This window comes from Lissotriton helveticus, chromosome 3_1 (assembly GCF_964261635.1).
Source record: "Lissotriton helveticus chromosome 3_1, aLisHel1.1, whole genome shotgun sequence".
Lineage (NCBI taxonomy): Eukaryota > Metazoa > Chordata > Amphibia > Caudata > Salamandridae > Lissotriton > Lissotriton helveticus.
In genome coordinates this window covers 1,030,331,157-1,030,351,646 of record NC_136061.1, presented here as the reverse complement: position 1 = coordinate 1,030,351,646, position 20,490 = coordinate 1,030,331,157, and the positions used below count along the sequence as shown (strand labels likewise).

General features: G+C 43.9%; 1 protein-coding gene across 1 annotated transcript in view; it reads left to right on the top strand.

Moving 5' to 3' along the window:
• Positions 1–20,490, top strand: part of RAPGEF4 (Rap guanine nucleotide exchange factor 4) — a 980,403-nt gene that overhangs the window by 138,473 nt on the left and 821,440 nt on the right. The window contains exon 2 of the mRNA XM_078681557.1: positions 12,470–12,612. Within this exon, the coding sequence (XP_078537683.1) occupies positions 12,470–12,612 (143 nt within the window). The remainder of the gene's footprint in view (positions 1–12,469; positions 12,613–20,490) is intronic.

Sequence of the window (20,490 nt, the reverse complement as noted above, 5' to 3'; positions counted from 1 at the left end):
AGACTCCCTGGGGGTGCTTAGCAAGGAGTGGCCTCTTGGATATACTCGTCGTGAAGGGGTAGGGGCTGACTTAATGAAAATTGATAGCTTAGTGGGGGGATTTGAGTAACCCTCACAGCGCCCTCCAAGACAATGTTTTGATCGTCGGGTGCGGACCCAAAGATGAACACATCCGGAACTAGGGCAGGCTTATCGGTGGAGGTTGACAACTTTTGTGGCAGAAGTGTGCTTAGCTCTGCCGATTGCTCAGCATCGCGGGGCTTGGTTACCTCTAAAGATTGAAGGAGAGTTGCAGGGTTAGCCCAACCCGGAACTTTTTTGAAGTAATCCAAAAGGGTGAGGGATTTTAAACCATTCATGGGTGGAACACAAGAGGTGGGCGTACTGCTGTTGCTAATGAGATGTCGTCCATTTAATGCCGACTTGGGGACCGTCTGAATGACTGTAGCTGCCAATGAATTAGTGTGGTTGTCCGGGAAGCGCTCCGCATCAGTTGCCGACTGTTTGTGTTTCTCCCGTTTTAGTGCCGGGGGGGCTTTTCTTATTTTCCCAGATCTCATCGCTTCTGTTATTGGACGAAGCTATTTGAGGCCACTGGGGTTGAGAACTAGGGCAGATAGACCTTCTTCAGGACGCTCTCTGTGTTGCCGACTATCCTTGAGGGTGAGAAGATCATAGGGGGTCACGTCGAAAGTCGTGTTGAAGGTCGTGTAAGGCCAGCGTAACTCCGGGTCAGGGATGCTGATCTTGTCTTGTCATGTCTTGTGGTGTCGTAAACTGCGGGGTCAAATGGCCCGTGCTGCGCGCGTGGGCACCCCCGCACACTTAATCCCTACTCAACCCCACGCCCGAGGCCACCTATCCGCGGGCCTAAACTGCACCTGTTGTCTGGGACCCCTACTTTTGCTCCTAGACGCCCCCCAGGTGCGACACCAAAGCTATCCAAGTGGAGACACACAAGGGGGGGGGGCCCGTCACAGCATCCGTTACAGACAGGGCAGTGGGACCGGCCGTTGTAGCGACGGCTGAGAGGGTTGGAGGGGGCGGAGGGAGCAGAAACAAAGCTTTGGAGGGCCTTACGGGTGAACGCCCTAAACAGCTGAGCTGTCAGAGGCGGTGGGAGGCCGGAGAGCAAGGCTGGGCGGCGCGGGGATGGGGAGCTGCCGGGGCCCGAGGTGTGGCCACTGAGGGCACTTTGAGGGCGATCCTGCTGGGGACCCACACCTACCCCACACCAAGCTGAGACTTGGTCTAGTAGTTCCAGCAGGTTTCTTGTGAGATACATGTACTTCTAGATAAATTCACCGCTTGCCAGGAAATTTCAGTCTGACTGCTACAAATTTTAGAGTCTGAAAGGGACCTACAAATTTAGGGGGAAACTTTGGGTGTATGCCTAATATTAAGTAAAAATGAATGTGGAACTAAACCCTTCCCCCCTTCTTACACTAAGATGTTATTGTGGTTATCTTGTAACTTCTTATAAGCTGTCTTTGCTGCTACAAAATGTTTGTACACTAATGTCATGGTTTGAATGTGCTGTAACAAATGAGAAATGTAAATTACATGTGAAGGAGCAATACTAACTGATAATAGATGACAATGGAACCCAAAGGTAAAGTAGAAAGGAGAAGTGCCCATAGAACTAGACAAAGCATTATTGTGTGCCAATTCTGCTAATGAAATCCACTTGCTCCATTCTGTTAGATGTGTCAATAAAAACATCTCCGGTATTGTTAAATATTTTGATTCAATCTCTCCATCTGTCTATGCATTCGAGGATGGTAACTTAGATTTATAATGTACAGTATGAATTAGTTCAATCAATTCAGTCCAAAAATGAGGCACAAACTCAAAGCCATGACCATTTCTAATATTAACAAATGAATCACAGTTGGTGATTAGGGCAAAAAAGAAATACTGCACATATCAATGTCATCAAGCTCAGCAGATATTTTGGATATTTGTTACAAATAAATACACAACTGCCAGGTGAGTAAACAAGTAACAAAATAGTAAAATTAGCAATTGGTATTGCTTGTTGGCAGATTGTGCTGTTATGAGTCCCACACATACTAGGATATAGACATGGAACACCAGTAGACAGAGGTGAACTAAGACTTCCAGATGAAAGAAGATGATAAATAGTACAAACAAACAAGTAAGCCCTCCATAAACCCTTCAGAAATTAGGGAACCAGAGAAGAGAAAAAGCAAGAAAGGTGAGAGTACAGGAATGTGGTGCCCACCTGCTGGAAAAACTAGACAAATGCTGCATGCTTACAATGTATGGAAAAATTTGAGAGCAGAGTAATGTGGAGGAGCGCGACTTGTTTATGGCAAAAATACAATCTAGACATCCTGTTGTTGATGCCACCATCCACGTACATCTGCATGTTGTCCGTGCCACCTCCCCTTAATCTCTCTCCTTCAAATATGCCCTTAAATATAGTTGGTCTGTGGAGGGATTGAATAAGTTGTTTCGGAGGTCCACACTCATCATAAAATGTACATTGAGAGTTGCACTCCCTCTCCAATACCTTCTCCTGCTTGTCTTTTCCAAAGCCTTTCCATATACATGGTGTCTGCTGATGACCTCTAACAGATTCCTTCAGACTGATGTAACTTCCCCACCCGTCGAACATAAGGTGTACCCTTACTCTCTTGTTTCCCTCCTGCACCTGTTTTGCTCTTACCATACTCCAATAATGCCTCACCACTCTCTGTATAGTAAAAAGGGTGTAAAATCTGGCAGCAGTTCTGAAATTTGCCTTACTGTCTGGCATTGCAGCAGAACTGGAAGCCACATCCATGATTACTGGTCTCAATTGAATTTTACTGGACCTGAGACAGTCGTCAATGCTTCTAGTGTCAGAACTAAGGACCAGTGAAATGCTTACTGGCCTCACGAGAATTTCACTGGACCTGAGAGAGTCTACCATATTTCTGGTGTCTCAAGTACCTGTGGATTCTGATTACCTTCTATAAGGTATGTCTGGTGCAGAGTGATGCAGAATAATGCACTGCCCCCAGGGAAGTTGCAAACTTGTGTTTGTCTTGGGGGCAGCACATTATACCTGCGCTGCAACCCCTCCTATTTCAGCTTCAAAAAATACCTCCATATCCACCTCCTCAATTATTATTGAGGATCCTAAACTGTCACCGGCACTTGATCTCCAATTCACCTTGTTATATTAGTCCAGTAATATTTGTCCATTTCCTGAACATCATCTACCTAATTTACTTGATATGTATAGCTCTTGCCCTTCTTCAGCTATTTGATTTGTATATTTTGCATGTTGTTTTCATTATCATTTATCTACTTGTATGCTATGACATCACTGTGTGAGAGCACTGACGGCTGGCTGTGTGTGTGCCTGGTGGAAGCGTGCACTGTCGGCTGGTGGTGTTTGTGCCAGGTGAAAGCGTGCACTGACGACAGAGGGTGTCAGGTGAAAGTGTGTACTGACAGTGTGGTTGTGTGTGTGGTTGTGTGTGTGTGTGGTTGTGTGTGTGTGGTTGTGTGTGTGGTTCTATGTTTGTGGTTTTGTGTGTGTGGTGGTCTGTGTGTTGGGTTAAGTGTGTGCTTGTGTGTATGGTTGTATGTGTGTGGTTGTGTGTGTGCAGTTGGTTGTGTGTGTGTGGTTGTGTGTGAGTGGTTGTGTGTGTGGTTGTGTGTTGTGTGTGGTTGTGTGTGTGGGTGTGGTTGTGGGTGTGGTTGTGTGTGAGGTTGTGTGTGTGCTTGTTTGTGTGTGGTTGTGTGTGTAGTTGTGGTTGTGTGTGTGGTTGTGGTTGTGTGTGTGTGGGGTTGCGTGTTGGTGTGTGTGTGGTTGTGTGTGGTTGTGCGTGTGTGTGGTTGTATGTGTGGGTGTGTGTGTGGTTGTGTGTGTGGTTGTGTGTGTGGTTGTGTGTGTTGTGTTTGTGGTTGTGTGTGTGTGATTGTGTGTGTGGTTGTGTGTGTGCTTCTGGTTGTGTATGTGCTTGTGATTATGTGTGGTTGTGTGTGTGGTTGTGTGGTTGTGTGTGTGGTTGTGTGGTTTTGTGTGGTTATGTGTGTGGTTGTGTGTGTGTGTGGTTGTGTGTGTGTGTGTGGTGCGTGGTTGTGTGTGTTTATGTGTGTGTTGTTGGGTGTGGTTGTGCGTGTGTGGTTGTGGGTGTGGTTGTGTGTGTGTGGGTGGTTGTGTGGTTGTGGATGTGTGTGTGTGGTTGTGTATGTGATTGTGTGTGTGTGGTTGTGTGTGTGTGTGGTTGTGTGTGTGTGTGTGTGGTTGTGTGTGTGGTTGTGTGTGGTTGTGTGTGTGTGGTTGTGGGTGGTTATGTGTGTGTGGTTGTGGGTGTGTGGTTGTGTGCATGTTTGTGTGTGTGGTTGTGTGTGTGGTTGTGTGTGTGTGTGGTTGGGTGTGTGGGTGTGGGTGTGGTTGTGTGGTTGGGTGTGGTTGTCTGTGTGGGGTTGTGTGCGTGGTTGTGTGTGTGCTTGTGGTTGTGTGTGTGGTTGTGTGTGTGTGTGTGGTTGTAGGTGTGTGGTTGTGTGTGTTGTGGTTGTGTGTGTGTGTGGTTGTGTATGTGGTTGTGTGTGTGGTTGTGTGTGTGGTTGTGTGTGTATGGTTGTGTGTGTGTGGTTGTGAGTGTGGGTTTGTGTTTGTGTGGTTGGGTGTGGTTGTGGTTGTGTGTATGTGTGGGTGTGGTTGTGTGTGTGGTGTGCGTGTGGTTGTATGTGTGTGGTTGTGTGTGTTTGTGGATGGTTAGGTGTGGTTGTGTGTGTTTATGTGTGTGTGGTTGTGTGTGTTTGTGTGTGTGGTTAGGTGTGGTTGTGTGTGTGGTTGTGTGTGTGGTTGTGTGTGTGTGGGGGGGGTTCCGTGTTGGTGCGTGGTTGTGTGTGTGTGTGTGTGGTTGTGTGTGTGGTTGTGTGTGTGATTGTGCATGTGTGTGGTTGTATGTGTGGTTGTGTGTGTGGTTGTGTGTGTGTGTGTGTGTGTGTGGGTGGTTGTGTGTGTGGTTGTATGTGTGGTTGTGTGTGTGGTTATGTGTGTGGTTGTGGTTGTGTGTGTGGCTGTGTGTGTGGTTGTGTGTGTTGTGTTTGTGGTTGTGTGTGTGGTTGTGTGTGCGGTTTTGTGTGTGCTTGTGGTTGTGTGTGTGCTTGTGGTTGAGTGTGTGTGTGGTTTTGTGTGTGGTTGTGTGTGTGGTTGTGTGTGGTTGTGTGTAGTTGTGTGTGTGGTTGTGGTTTTGTGTGTGGTTGGGTGTGGTTGTGGTTGTTTGTATGTGTGGGTGTGGTTGTGTGTGTGTGTGTGGTTGGTTGTGTGTGTGGTTGTGTGTGTCTGGTTGTGTGTGTGGTTGTGTGTATGTGTGTGTTGTGTGTCTGGTTGTGGTTGTGTGTGTGGTGGGTGTGGTTGGGTGTGGTGTGTGTGTGGTTGTGGCTGTGTGTGTAGTTGTGTGTGGTTATGTGTGTGCGGTTGTGTGTGTGTGTGTGTGTGTGCGGTTGTGTGTGTGTGGTTGTGTGTGTGTGGGTGGTTGGGTCTGGTTGTGTGTGGTTGTGTGTGTGGTTGTGTATGTGTTTGTGTGTGTTTGTATGTGAGGTTGTGGATGTGTGTGTGTGGTTGCGTGTGTGTGGTTGGGTGTGTGTGTGTGGTTGTGTGTGTGTGGTTGTGTGTGTTGTGTTTGTGGTTGTGTGTGTGTGGTTTTGTGTGTGCTTGTGGTTGTGTGTGTGCTTGTAGTTGTGTGTGTGTGGTTGTGGTTGTTTGTATGTGTGGTTGTGGGTGTGGTTGTGTGCGTGTGTGGTTGTGTATGTGGTTGTGTGTGTGGTTGTGTGTGTATGGTTGTGTGTGTGTGGTTGTATGTGTGGTTGTGTGTGTGGTTGTGGTTGTGTGTGTGTGGGGGTTCCATGTTGGTGCGTGGTTGTGTGTGTGTGTGTGGTTGTGTGTGTGGTTGTGCGTGTGTGTGGTTGTATGTGTGGTTGTGTGTGTGGTCTTGTGTGTGTGGGGGGGTGTGTGTGGTTGTATGTGTGGATTGTGTGTGGTTATGTGTGTGGTTGGGGTTGTGTGTGTGGCTGTGTGTGTGGTTCTGTGTGTTGTGTTTGTGGTTGTGTGTGTGGTTGTGTGTGTGGTTTTGTGTGTGCTTGTGGTTGTGTGTGTGCTTGTGGTTGAGTGTGTGTGTGGTTTTGTGTGTGGTTGTGTGTGTGGTTGTGTGTGGTTGTGTGTAGTTGTGTGTGTGGTTGTGGTTTTGGGTGTGGTTGGGTGTGGTTGTGGTTGTGTGTATGTGTGGGTGTGGTTGTGTGTGGTTGTTTGTGTGTGTGGTTGTGTGTGTGGTTGTGTGTGTGTGGTTGTATGTGGTTGTGTGTGTTTATGTGTGTGTGTGTTGTGTGTCTGCTTGTGGTTGTGTGTGTGGGGGGTGTGGTTGGGTGTGGTTGTGTGGGTGTGGCTGTGTGTGTAGTTGTGTGTGTGTGTGGTTGTGTGTGTGTGGGTGGTTGGGTCTGGTTGGGTGTGGTTGTGTGTGTGGGTGTGTGTGTTGTGTTTGTGGTTGTGTGTGTGTGGTTGTGTGTGTGGTTTTGTGTGTGCTTGTGGTTGTGTGTGTGCTTGTAGTTGAGTGTGTGTGTGGTTTTGTGTGTGGTTGTGTGTGTGGTTGTGTGTAGTTGTGTGTGTGGTTGTGGTTTTGTGTGTGGTTGGGTGTGGTTGTGGTTGTTTGTATGTGTGGTTGTGGGTGTGGTTGTGTGGTTGTGTGTGTGGTTGTGTGTGTGTGGTTGTGTGTATGGTTGTGTGTTTATGTGTGTGTGTGTGTTGTGTGTCTCGTTGTGGTTGTGTGTGTGGTGGGTGTGGTTGTGTGTGGTTGTGTGTGTGTGGTTGTGGGTGTGGCTGTGTGTGTAGTTGTGTGTGTGGTTGTGTGTGGTTATGTATGTGTGTGGTTGTGTGTGCGGTTGTGTGTGTGTGTGGTTGTGTGTGTGTGGGTGGTTGGATCTGGTTGTGTGTGGTTGTGTGTGTGGTTGTGGTTGTGTGTGTGGTTGTGTGTGTTTGTGTGTGCAGTTGTGGATGTGTGTGTGTGTGGTTGTGTGTGGTTGTGTGTGTGTGGGTGTGGTTGTGTGTGTGTGGGTGTGTGTGGTTGTGTGTGTGGGTGTGTGTGGTTGTGTGGGTGTGGTTGTGTGTGTGTGGCTGTGTGTGGTTGTGTGTGTGTGGTTGTGCTTGTGGTTGTGTGTGTGGTTGTGTGTGTGGTTGTGTGTGTGTGGTTGTGTGTGTGTTTGGTTGTGTGTGGTTGTGTGTGTGGTTGTGTGTTTGTGTGGTTGTGTGTGGTTGTGGTTGTTTGTATGTGTGTGTGTGGTTGTGTGTGGTTATGTGTGTGTGGTTGTGTGACACAACCACACACACAACCACACACAACCACACACACAACCACACACACACACACACACACAACACCCACATACAACCACACACACACAACCATACACAACCACAACCACAAACCACATTATGAAACAAAATGTTCAATCTGAATTTATGGTCTGCAGGAAAAAAGTCCTGATTGCTAAAAAACATATGCTGAGATACCTGTAGTGTCCTCCTGGCCTAGGTACCTGCCGATGACTATGCTTTACACAGAGCTCAATATTACACAACGTCATTCATGTATGTCTAACTGCGAAGTCCACATTCTAAAACAAACTTTCATTGCATTCCGCTCTGACACCTACGTCACTGCTCTGTGGAGTCCACTAGGAGCCAAAAGGGTTCCGTCATAAAAAGCTCACAAGACACTACATCTACCCCTCTGTTAAATAAAATATAAAACATGTTTACAAATCAGTATATATGTGTGTGTGTGTATTTATATATACATATACGTATATGTACAATTACATCTCTTCAATTAACCTTCCTGGCTCTTTAATTATGTGACCTTATCTGGTTACTTGAAGCTGGGAATTGTCATCTTCGGTGTCAGAGATTTTCGATGACGGTGAAGAGGTAACAGCAGTCAATGAGTTTCCATGACGCTTGGGATGTCGCCATGTGTCCCTTGGAGGACACTATGTGGAAAGGTTCAGCATCATATGGAGCATCAGATTTCCTCCTTCACTTTTGCCGGGCAATCACTTTATCACCTCTCTTAAACTCAATGTTCTTTGCATGTTGCCTCTTGTCTGCATAGGTTTAATTTTCTGCTTGTTAACCAGGCCCTTTGTATGAGTTGTGTTCTCATTTTGCTGGTCTATTGAAGTAACTTGGTTGTCATTACTCTCCTGAATATCAAAGTTGCCGGACTTTCCCTTGTGGTTTAGTGAGGTGTTGAACGATAGGCTCATTGGGTGGAATTCAATACAGTTTTTAAACTGAGCCTCTCAAGAATTGCACGCAATAGTGTTTTATTTAGCGTACTCATAAAACGCTCAACAAGCCAGTTGACTTGGGGCCATAAAGGTGTTCTCTTCTGATGCTTTATGTTTTGATGCTCATGGAAATCCTTGAATTCACGACTGTTAAAAGGTAGGCCTTTATCAGACTTCAAAATGGCTGAATGCCTATGTGGCACAGATCCAGCCTAGTCTCTCAATGACTCGCTCTTGAGTTGTGGATGAGAGATCTTCTTTTGATGGAAAAACGTGAGTAGTCTTCCACAATTTCCAGCAGATGATGTCCATTATCAAGTGGAGAAAAGAAATCAAGTGCTATTCTCTCTCAAGCATACTCCAGGAGTTCGGACATGTTAAGAAAGAGTATGTTGAGTAATATTTCTGAAAAGGCAGTTGCATAGAAGACAGGCCATTGAGGTCCTTTGCAACCCTTTTATCTAAATATGGAAACCAAACTCCGTCTCGGAGGGCTCTTTTGGTAGGAACAATATCACAATGTCCTTCATGAGCTACTTCAGTTATTTTCTGTCGCAGACTCTCCGAAAACAAGATTCTCGACCCTTGCAGTATAATTCCTTCCAGAGTTATGGACAGTTCATCTTTAACGTTTTTGTATATTTGGTACTCAACATCACTGGTGAAAATTCAAGTGTGTCGGTTCCATGACTGATGTGTAATTATATTTTTCATCTTCTCCGTGTCACTGTCATGGCTCGTGGCAATGGTGATCTGAGCTAACGATATAGCAGCTAGCTTATTTGATTTTGCTATGAAGTTAATGTTGGCCTCAGCCATCTTGGATGGAGGTACCTTGACCTTGTATCGGCACTTTCCAAAAGTAGTCAGCAGGGTTGTAATCCATCCACAATGGTATTATTGTACTCTTGTAACCATAGTCCCCACTGTTCAATGTGAGGAGGCATTTTTGTTTTGGGGTTACCAAAGATAGTCAGTAAAGCTTGATGATCAGTTACCAGCCTAAAAGGCTTTCCATACAGAAATACATGGAAATGATCACAAGCCCACACCACAGTTAAGCTTTCTTTCTCAGGTTGTGAGTACGCATTACTGCCATACGCTACAATATGCCTTCGAGCATGTGGATGTCTGCTGTGCAAGCCGACTAGGCTAGTGTCAACAACAACCTTTGCCTGAAGCTTTGAATTGAAGTAGGTCATTTCAGTAGCAGTTTCAATGGCTTGTTTGATTTTCTTGAAAGTTCTCAAACATTCTTGTGATGACTTGAATAAAACGTTTTTCTTTGTTAACTCTCGTAATGAAGCACTTATAGTAGCAAAGTCTTGTATGTATCTTGAACAGTAACTGGCCATTCCAAGAAATGAACGTATCATAGAAACCTCTTGTGGGAGATCAGCATTGGACAGGGTTTGTACTTTTACAGGATCAGGTGTCATACCCCCATCTGAAAAGATATGGCCAAAGAACTTTAACTTTGTCTTGTGAAACTCACACTTGTCTGCATTCAAAGTTAAACCTGCATCAGTAAGCAAATGACATGCTTGTGTGAGAGCTTTATCATGCTCCTTCTGTGTAGATCCGAAAATCTGAAATGTGTCATTGCTATAATTAAATTCATTCACAGCACACTGTATGATACGTCGAATGATGTCTTGGAAAAGTTCGGCAGCCGATCACATACCAAAACTGTCTCTTGTATGGAAACAGACCAACATATTTAGAAAAGGTCGTAATATACCTCCAATCTTCTCAGGTTCCAACTGATGTTAGCCTTTATTTAAATCAAGGCGAGAGAAGTTCTTCAGTTGAAAACTCATTAATGTCTTGCTTAAGTAATGATTCAAGTTCTTTTTCAACAGCATCTTCTACATGAAAAGTAATTTGCCTATGTCTCTGAGCAACAGGACGGACGTCCTTATTAATAGACAACTTTACTTTTGTAGTCTTAAGCTTTCTCAAATCATGAAACAACGAAGGGAACTGACTTCCTATTTCATGGTGAGCATTCATTTTGTAGTTCACGGAAAGCAGTCCCATATCAGCAGCAGTGCTGAAGCTGAGCAGACAGACACTTGATGTTGTAACTTGAAGCACGTGGATGGGTGCTTGCACCTTCGTTTTCTTGTGTTTCATTGTCACTACAAGTGAAGCTTGACTTTTTTTATGGACGTTGATGCTGCCCATATGTACACTTTGGTTTTTGATGGCATAAGTTGGGGCAATGGACATAGTCTATTGTATTTCTCTTCAGACGTTATGTTCATCAATGCCCCACTGTCGATGATGAAAGGTATCGAACAACCATTTGTTTGTATTGTAATCCTCGGACAATGTTTGTATGACTTTGGTGCTTTGACACGTCAACTTTTCTTTGCCTGTTATTTTTCCTCGCATGCAGCCAGTCCGAAGTGCGCATGTTTCTCTAAAGTAAACATTGGCATAGTTCCTTTCTCACTTTCACTTGATACTGAGGCGGGAGAACTGGTTGACAATGATTTAGTTGACAATTGACTGTGTTCAGTGTCGATTTGCCTCAATTGGTATCGCCTCTTGGCCTTGTGGGTGTGCGTCAAATGTTGCTTCTGGAATGTTCTTGTGGCCATTTTGTTTGTGCACAGTGACACACTTATTTGTTCCTTCACTTTACAAACTGTCACAAAATGGTTCCCTTTTCCACAGCCTTTACATGTCCAATAGCAGGACATTTACCTTTGCGTAGAAACGAAAATTGACATCAAACCCGCAGTACACTACAATACTCGTCACCTTAAACCATGTGCTGATCGTTCAAAAGCAGTTCTAAGCAGAATAATCTCCACCACACGAAGTAGGCAATACAAAAATACAAAACCCAGAAGATGTGTGTAATATTTCCATTCCCAATTAATTCAGCACACTTAATAGCCTTAATCCATTCTCTCTTTTTAACAAATACAGAACCTAAACTTTCATCAGGAACTAGTCTATTCCAACTATATACCTTTAAACATTTATTGACACAGTTAAGCGTTTTGCTTTTTGCATAGTTTAAAATGTATCATTTATCACTGAGACTCACACAGCTGGTAAATATGGACAGCAGCCGTACTTGGGGGAGAGATGAAAAAACACATATATCTCTCTCGCCCCCATGAAACACTTACAGCCATTGACCATGATGGAATGTGCATTTACTATTCTAACTCCCCGTATGGCTTGATACTGGTGTAGGTTATGACCCGGACTGAAGAAAATATAACTGCATTGTTAGATATTTTTTACGCACTCTCTCAAAAGTACCTAAACAAACTACAAAGGCCGGTCACCGTAGTGGCGTAGTTAATGGGCGGGTTGGAGGCGGTCCGTCCCGGGCAGCACGAGTCATGTCTGTCAGCAACCAGCATTCCCCCGAGATCTAGAACAATTAGTCCGTCGGTCCCCTCCCCCCAGAATAAGTTCCATCCCCACGCTATTACCTGCACCCGGGCTGCAAACATAGGGGTCGCCCCGGGTGGCAGTACTTCTAGCTACGCCACTGGTACTCCCTGACTTGTCTGCCTATCACCCCAACCCCAATGAGACAGTGTTCGAGGGGATGCTAGGCACCAACATTTATTTTTGTGGACCAGGGCTTATTTTTTTCCCATTTTACTTTGACTGAAAGTGGAAGAGAAACATAGGAAAGCAGTGGCAAAGGGAGAAAGCATAAATGTAAATAAAAAGAACCTGCAAGAGTGATTTAAAGAGGTAGGAAGTACAAGGTGAAGGAAGAAAAAGGCATAAGAATAAGAAAGCCTTGGTATTCTGGAACTCTGGATTTCACCAGCACTAGCGATAGGCTACTGAGAATACTTATGGCCCCTGTCCTTATTTTTTTAACAGATTAGGCAGTGCAAGCTTTTCCAGCACAGCCCAATACCGCGCTGACAGATTATGCAAAATTATGTGACCAGGGGCAGAAGACGTGAGTCCCCTGAGACTCCTGCCGTCGTGGTACGACTACTGAAGGTGCTCCAATGCATGTTTTGTGATAAAAAGATTGAAATTATGATTTTTTTTGAAGGATAGTATAAAAGATTAATGTGCAAAACCAGAGTCTAATATTGGCTTCTTGAATATTTACAATTGTTTTGCTCATTTCACTACAAGAATGTGTTAACAATGCTCTTTTTTGTAGACCATTTGAACGCTCGAGTGAAGATGTAGACATCATCTTTACACGCCTGAAAGAAGTCAAGGCATTTGAGAGATTTCATCACAATCTTCTGCAGCAAATATGCTTTTGTGGATATTATGAAAATCTGGAGAAAGGAGTTACCTGTGAGTGAGTCTTCTTGTTTGATTAATTCCACTTACGTGTGAATTTCTTCATTTAAACATGTATGAAAAGGTATATTGGAAATAGCTCGATGTAATCATGCGCATGGAAAGTAGTCTCAGCCATCATCAAATCCCTTTAGCTCTTGAACTTGGTGGTAGCACATAATCCTGTGCTCTGGATGAGGGAGTCCTCAATCATGACCATTTTCGCAGTGGGCAAAAAATGTATAATCACCCATTATGAATGTAATTTTCATTCAGCAGCTCTTGCATTTAGTATTAGCTGTATAATGGAAAATACTCCCCTGGTGTCCCATTTTAGACTGAATTATTAATTAAATATCAGTAATCAGTTTGACAACAAATACAAATTTCTTGTTTTTGGAAAATACAGTATTGTTTGCCTTCAGATACCCGTTTCTCATTGGTAAGTAAACATTTTTGCTGAAAAATATATTTTCTGAAAATACACGCATTTTGCTCTCTTATATATGACTTTTATTTTTGTCACATAATCTCATTTTCCCCTAAATAAAAGATTGCTATTTTCTGATAAACTATTTTTCTATCCAAAAATGTGTTTTTCACTTTTTTAAATAACCTGGTTTGATTTCCAAATATCACCTTGTTAGTTTCATTAGGTATTCACATTTACTACTTCCCCCAAAGGACCAGCATTGCCTTTCATATATATGTGTCATCATCAGATGGATGCTGTCCAGATGCCAGGCATAAGCACCCACAGTGGGAGGATAGCACCTAATACAAGGAATGCCTAACAGATATTATGTGTGACGACTAGATATCTGGTGTGACCATCAGATAGCAGTAATGCCCACATTATGCAACCTGGAAAGCCCAACAGAATCTGGGGTGGCTACCATGGGCTTGGTGCCAATGAAAAGTCAAGGCTTTCTACCAATGGTGAAGATTTGTCCACCAGATAGCAGGGGTGGTCCCCATTACATGGACTGTCCACCAGGTGGTACGCCACCTGAAGTCATGGTTGGTTATTAGATATCAGTTGTGGTTGCCAGATTCAAGGGATGTCCAATCTATTCTGGGAATATCCCCCATATGCTAGGGATGGCTTTTGAAAACCAGAGGTTGCCATCAGACATTACGGTGGCAATAAAATGGTTCAAGAATGGCCACCAAATGACAGAGTTTGAGGGCATATTAGGCCTCATTATGTCAGTGATGCACACCAAAAAACAGGGATGGCTACTATATGCTATGGATGCTTATCAGATGCCAGAGGTGGCCACAAGATGCCAGAGGATACCTATTAAGTGGAAGAATTTTAGGATGCCCACTGTCTCCGAGGCATGCCAAATGTCCGGGTATTGCAATATGTCCAAGGTGGCCTCTAAATACCACTTGTGGTCATCAGATGCCATAGCTGGTCACCACATGCCATTGACATCCAATATACACAAATCCATATAGAAAGAAACACACATAAAACAAAGAAATCCTCTGTATAAAGCCTTCCTTTCATGTGTGACCCAAGTGTTATATGTGGACCAAGCTGACATGCCAAGCAGAATTTGACACTCAAGCCAGTTTTGACATTTTCATTTAAAAAAAGGATTCCCACAGCACCCACTCTGCATATTCTGCTGAGTTTAGCAGAGTCATATCTGTCCATTTAGGTCAGTCAATTTTTTGATTTTCAAGGGTAATCACTGGCTAGTAGAAGTGGAAGATGCATTGCAAATTATCCTCCAAGAACTACAGGCAGGGAAAAGGTAACTTTCTAAAAGTTAATTTTCCTTAATATTTCTTAACAATTATTGCTTAATCGACTTCGCCATTGAATTGGATTTTTTTATAAGTATTAAAATAGTTGTTTAATTATTTTTCTAGATGGTCCATTCCCGAGATACAGTATTAGTTTTTGATATCAATTCTAAGTGTTATCTGAGGGCCTGGCAGCTCTCTTACAGTGAAAGTTAATTTTGGGTGTAGTCACTGTAAAGACGTTAACATTAAATTTCTACATGTCCTAATTTTAAATACCATACACCCCACCTTGTGGGCTACAAGGCCTACATAGAGACGACGTTATCCAAAGGGTTATTTTGCCAGATCAAATTTCAGTTTTTTACTCTGTTACAGTGAGGCTACAATCGTAGGCCTGCAGCCATGTTTGCACTGCCACCGTGGTGGATGGCACAATATGTCCACTAATTGCATTTAACTTACAGACCCTGGGTACACATTGTACCTTATTCTAGAGACTGATAGGCAAGTTAAGTATGCTAATTAGCAGGAGTATGCCAATTCAACCATAATTAAAGGGAGAGCTTTAGCAATTTTCTACTTGTTAGCTGGATTAAAGTGCACAGAGTTCTAACACCAGCAAAACAGATAGGGAATAAATATGGTGCAACATCACATATAAGATTGTCATTTCCTACAATTTTCGACTTGCACTATTAAAAACTTAGCTAGATGTTGGCACAGATACCTTTTACCACCTTTTCATGAAAGCCTATAATATATGGCAAGAACATATGTTCAAATTTGTTATGTTGCATTGTATTGTGTTTATCATGCCTTGCATTGTTTTCTGCTGTTTTGTTTTTGTGTGCATGTGGCATGGATTTATTATGTTTCACTGTCGTTGTTGTTTTATGCTTTGATTCTCTTTTGATGCTTAGTTATGCTTTTGGTGTGTTCCTATTTTGCTTTGTGTTACGTTAGTGTGTTTTGATCTGTTGCATTATGTAATTACTGCAAGGATGTCAGCAAACACTTTCACATTTCAAGGGAAAAGCAGTAAATCCTTTAAAGTTCCAGTGACAAACAATCATTTAATACTGTATAAGGCGGAAATACACTGCTCCATGCCTTCAACTATTGAAAGCTACACTCAGCCAAAAAACTGTGGCACAGAACCTTTGTTAAATTAGTGCTCACAATGATCATTTTATGCGATGTGACTCATAACTCGGAAGTAAGCAGGAATACGGTACGTTATTTTTCTTTTCGTTTAATGGCTAAAGCAGTTACTTTTTCAAGCATAGTGTGAGTTAATATTTCAATAAGTGATGCATTCAATGCCGGACTCTTTTTATATTTGTTTTCTTATCTGCATCGTTTTCCCATTATTGTGTACCCTGAAAGACCAACTTACAAGTTACACATGAATGGTATATGCATACCGTGGGGCATAGATTGTATGAAAGGGCATTAACGTTTCCAAGCGAAATATTTAATAGAAAAAAAAAATTATTTGAAGAAAAATACAACATTTTTAAATACAGTGCAAATATCTTAACCGCAAGCCTAAATTGTTGTAACCCCTTAGGGTACGCTCTGTCTACAACGTATAGTGTGCATAGGCGAGGGATGAAAATGTTAGAGCTTTAGCTAAAAAACTTGCAATCCCAATACCTGTTCTCATAATTTACATCTTTTTTGTGACTGCCTGTGAGGTATTGCATTTTAAATATATTTTAAGTACATTTAAGGCGTCTCAGGTAAACACTTTGTTAGTTGACGTCTGAGACTGGCAGCGGTTCTATTTCTTCTTTCATTATTCCTACATTGTGCTGGTGTGTGATTCTATTCCCCCTCACTTCTAGGGGGAATCTTACCTTCTTTGCTTTTCATGACTCTCTGGTCCGCCACCGGTTCTTCCTGTTTGAGCGGAGAGAGTTCCTCTCTACTCGCACTTTGCCCCCTACCTGGCTGCCATTTTGGTGGTTGGCGATCCAGCTTTTCAGAACTTCTGGGTTTGGGATACTTAAGCAAATGGAATCCCAGGCGCGCAAGGGGCGCGACAAAGGCGCACCTAGGAGAAGCCTGTCTGCGCCCGTCCATGCCTGGACGGCACCAGTGGCCAGGTATGCTGCCTGTTTTAACTCTGGGGACAAAGGCGCTTTGACAAGTACTTACTCAGGGCCCAACTTCTTCAGCTATGCCCTGAGACTCAGCATGAGGCATGTGTGGAGAAGTTTAGCTTATTTACAGGGGAGGCTGAGCACTGTCAGCACTGTCAACTCAGCCCTATCGATGGTGTGGCCTCCGCCTCTGGCTCTCTCAGTAGGGCCCTGGGGCTGGGGGAAGAAAGCTGGACAGGGGCTGAGACCAAGGTGGGGCCCAAGGCTAGGTTTATTCAGAGGAGCTTTAATGAACGCTCGTTCCATGCCCAAACATACATTTTAAGTTGCCTTGACCATTCAAACACTTAGCCTGGACTGCCTTTTTATCACAGAGACGTGGTCTACGGGTGACTCTGACTCCGACTTGGTAGATGCAGTGTTACATTATTCTCAGATGTGACCATTTAGGTCAGAGAGGAGGTGGCCTGGCCTTAGTTGCTTGAGAGATCTTCAGTTATACCCTTAGCCCCATGGAGAATTACCGAGGCATCCATTGGAGGTAGCCTTGTTTGGGATTAAGGTATCTGAGAACTTCACCTTTTCAGGCCTTCTGATATACCGCTCACCTGGTCCACGATCTAAGTTCGCAGGGACTTGGTGTAAAATCTTGGAACCGTTTGCAACCATTGCTCATTATGCCATCCTATGAGACTTCAATTTTCATTTTGATAATAGTCAGGACCTCTCTTTTTAGATCTTATGACAACCCTGGGTATGAGCAGTTGGTTCATTCTCCAACCCATACAGCCGGTCACACTCTGGACGGCATTGAGGCAATCCAGCACCTTAGTTGGGTTGATCACAGGCTGATTGAGTTCAGTTCTTTTACCACCCCATATCAGGGGCAAAAAAGGCCCCTCTCCCAGGCATATACGCTGCAGGGGCATGAATAAAATCACAGCGGGAAACTGGGAGTCCGCTCTGGCTACGGTATCCCATGTGAGGAATAGTACACACCCTCCCACTGCATAGGGTTTTCGTGAATGGATTAATGAGGCCCTAGAAATTGTTGCTCCCTATAAAAACTGGGTCATTAAAAGAATGAAATCCTCGGCCCCTTGGTTCTCGGAAGAGCTCATATCCCTTGCCGTCTATTTTTCAAGAAAAGGTCCTTAAGATGGAACAAAAAATTTCACACAAGTAAATTGGTGAGGCACTATCTGGGTTACCATCGGGGAAAGCGGCCGGAGAAGACTCAATGCCAGCTGAGTTCTATCAAGCCTTTAAGAGTGCTCTGGTTCCTTTCCTGGGAGAGGTTATTCAACTCATAGGATCTAAGGGCCCGGTTCCTGGGTCATGGAACATGACAAACATAGTTTTTTTACTTGAAAAAGGACAAACCACCTGAGGAGTGCAGCTCTAACTGGCCGTTATCCCTTATAACGCAGATGCTAAGATCTTTGCTAAATGTCTGGCCACCCGGCCGGCTCCCTTGATGCCAGGCTTAGTTTCCAGCCAGCAGCACGGCTTCATACAGGGCAGAGACACCACGGCTCATGTCAACACAGCAGTAGGGGTCTTTGATTTAGCTAGGAAGTCAGCGCTGAGCCTGGATATGGTTCTGCTAGATGCCGAAAAGGCTTTCGACCGGGTTGCTTGGGATTATATGTGGGCAACACTTTCATCATACAGCCTGAGAGGGAGATATTGCAAATGGATACAAGCTTTGTACAGTAAACCCTAGGCTAAACTGTATTATGCCATCTTACAAACATCTCTCTTCCCAATTTGGTGTGGTACCTGACAAGGCTGCCCCCTTTCCCCTCTGCTTTTTGTGCAACAAAGTGAGCCATTTATTAGGGTGCGGCATGATAATGTACAGATATCTCCTCTGACTACAGGGCAGCGCCAGCTGAAAGTCACCGCTTATGCAGATGACATAGCCGCCTTTACCATCAATCCAGCATCTGCAATAGAACCTATATATACATTTAGCCTCTTTTCTGTTTTCAGACTGACTGTCAAGAAGACGCAAGTGCTTCTTAACTTCCAGCCTGAGCAACCTATTTCCGGTGTCTGCTCGAAAGCCACTTACTTAGGGATAAGCATTTCTCCAAAGATTGAGTACATTCCTGCACTAAACTACGATCCACTGCTGGAAGTCTTAACTAAGCAATTGAGAAGCTGGCATAAGCTTCCAATTAGCTTATCAGGGAAGTGTAACATTATAAAAATGAAGGTGTTCCCAAAATATTTGTCCTTATTTCGGTCAATTCCTTTGCACATCCCCAGCTCCTTTTTTTGGAAATTAGATGGGGTGCTGAGCAGTTTTATCTGGGGGTACAAAAAAATGACGACGGCAATAAGGCTAATAAAACTTCCCTACAATGAGGGTGGGCTAGAGCTCCCGGATTTTAAAATGTACTACAGGGCAGCGTTTGTGGGTGACTTCTTAGCCTCTTGAATTTCGAAAAACAAGACTTTGAGCATCTTTTGTCCTTGGGACCTGTTAGTCGAATGTTCCTACATAGAGTCAATGACCCTAACTATTTTAAATAAGTCAGTTTTAAGACCATGAGGGATAGCGTACATATATGACAGGGAATCGTAGCCAAATGTACCATCTCTCTTCACGAAAATCTCCCTCTATGGAGTAACCCAATACTTCCGGAGGTATCTCAGGACTCTGCTGGCAGGCGGTGCACAAGCTACGGCATTGATCAATTGGGCCACCTGTATGACCATAATGGCTTCCGGTCATTTGAAAGTCTGCAGCTCACATTTGATACCCCGCGCTAGATGTTCTCTAAATACCTTCAGATCAGGGATTACTTAATGAGACGCCAGGCACTATTAACAGTTTCAAGCTCAGCGGTATGGGAATGCGTACCTGGGCAGAACCGGAGATCTGCAATTGGCATGATGTATCAATGTTTGTGCCAGCTTAGAATGAATGGTTGTAAAAAGCTGGCAGCAAGATGGAGCGAAAACTGGGAAGAAATGTTACCTCTGAAGCAATCAAGACTGTGCTTGGTACTATAGACAGGTCAATACATTCTGTCAGCCCAAGATTGAAGCAGTTCCATACGATCTGCACACTATATTATACTCAAGAGAAGATTGCTAGGTGGGCTTAAAGGGGGGGGACAAGAAGGGGGACCGGGAGGGGACCACAGCAAATGCCCCAAATAAGGATTATATGCAGCTTACATTGTGCATATGTTCTTTACTTGGCCTGACTTAGACATATTCTGGAAGAAGATAACCCCCGCCATGAAGTTAAGACTAGGAGTCGACTATTCTCTAACAGAGGCCGAAATTATGCCTGGCTGTAAAGGGGATAGTTATGGCCATATTAGCATTATCTCAATAATGCTGGTGGTGGCTCGTCTTGCTATATCCAGGGGCTGAATTTCCCCTAAATCTCCCTCAGTAGCTGAAAGTGGGCAATTGTGAGAGAAACTTTTGAAAGGGAGAAGACCTTGGCTAGAGCAAGAGGAATCTGCTCCCTGAAAATGTTTGACTCCATATGTGGTTGTATCGAAGACGCCTAGGGTTCTAGATTAACCTGGTCTACTTTTCTAGAATAGAGAAGGACGCTTACGAAGACTCAATGCTTATTCCATGCTAGGGTCTGAAATGATTTGGAATGTATCTCTATTATTGTTCCTAGCAATGATACGCTATAATACAGACTGTGCGGCTGCTCTCCATTCGTAGAAACAATACATATTTTATCCCATTTTATGTAAGGACTCGGAATGAATTGGAATGCATTATTATTACTGCTTCCTCCTATGTTATGTCACGTAATAACAAAGATTGTATTGGTGTCCCCTTTTTACAATAAAAAATACAATTAAAATAAAAAAGAGAGGTCCTTAAGATTGTTCAAGACCTCGTCCCCTCTGGAGGGGAGGAACCGGCCATTGTGGACCTAACTCAGGATTCCGGGGAGAATCTCTTCACCCCCTTTCCACAGATCACGTTTCAGCAAACGAAGGAACTTTTGCTGGGCCTACTATCGGGCACTCCATCTGACCCT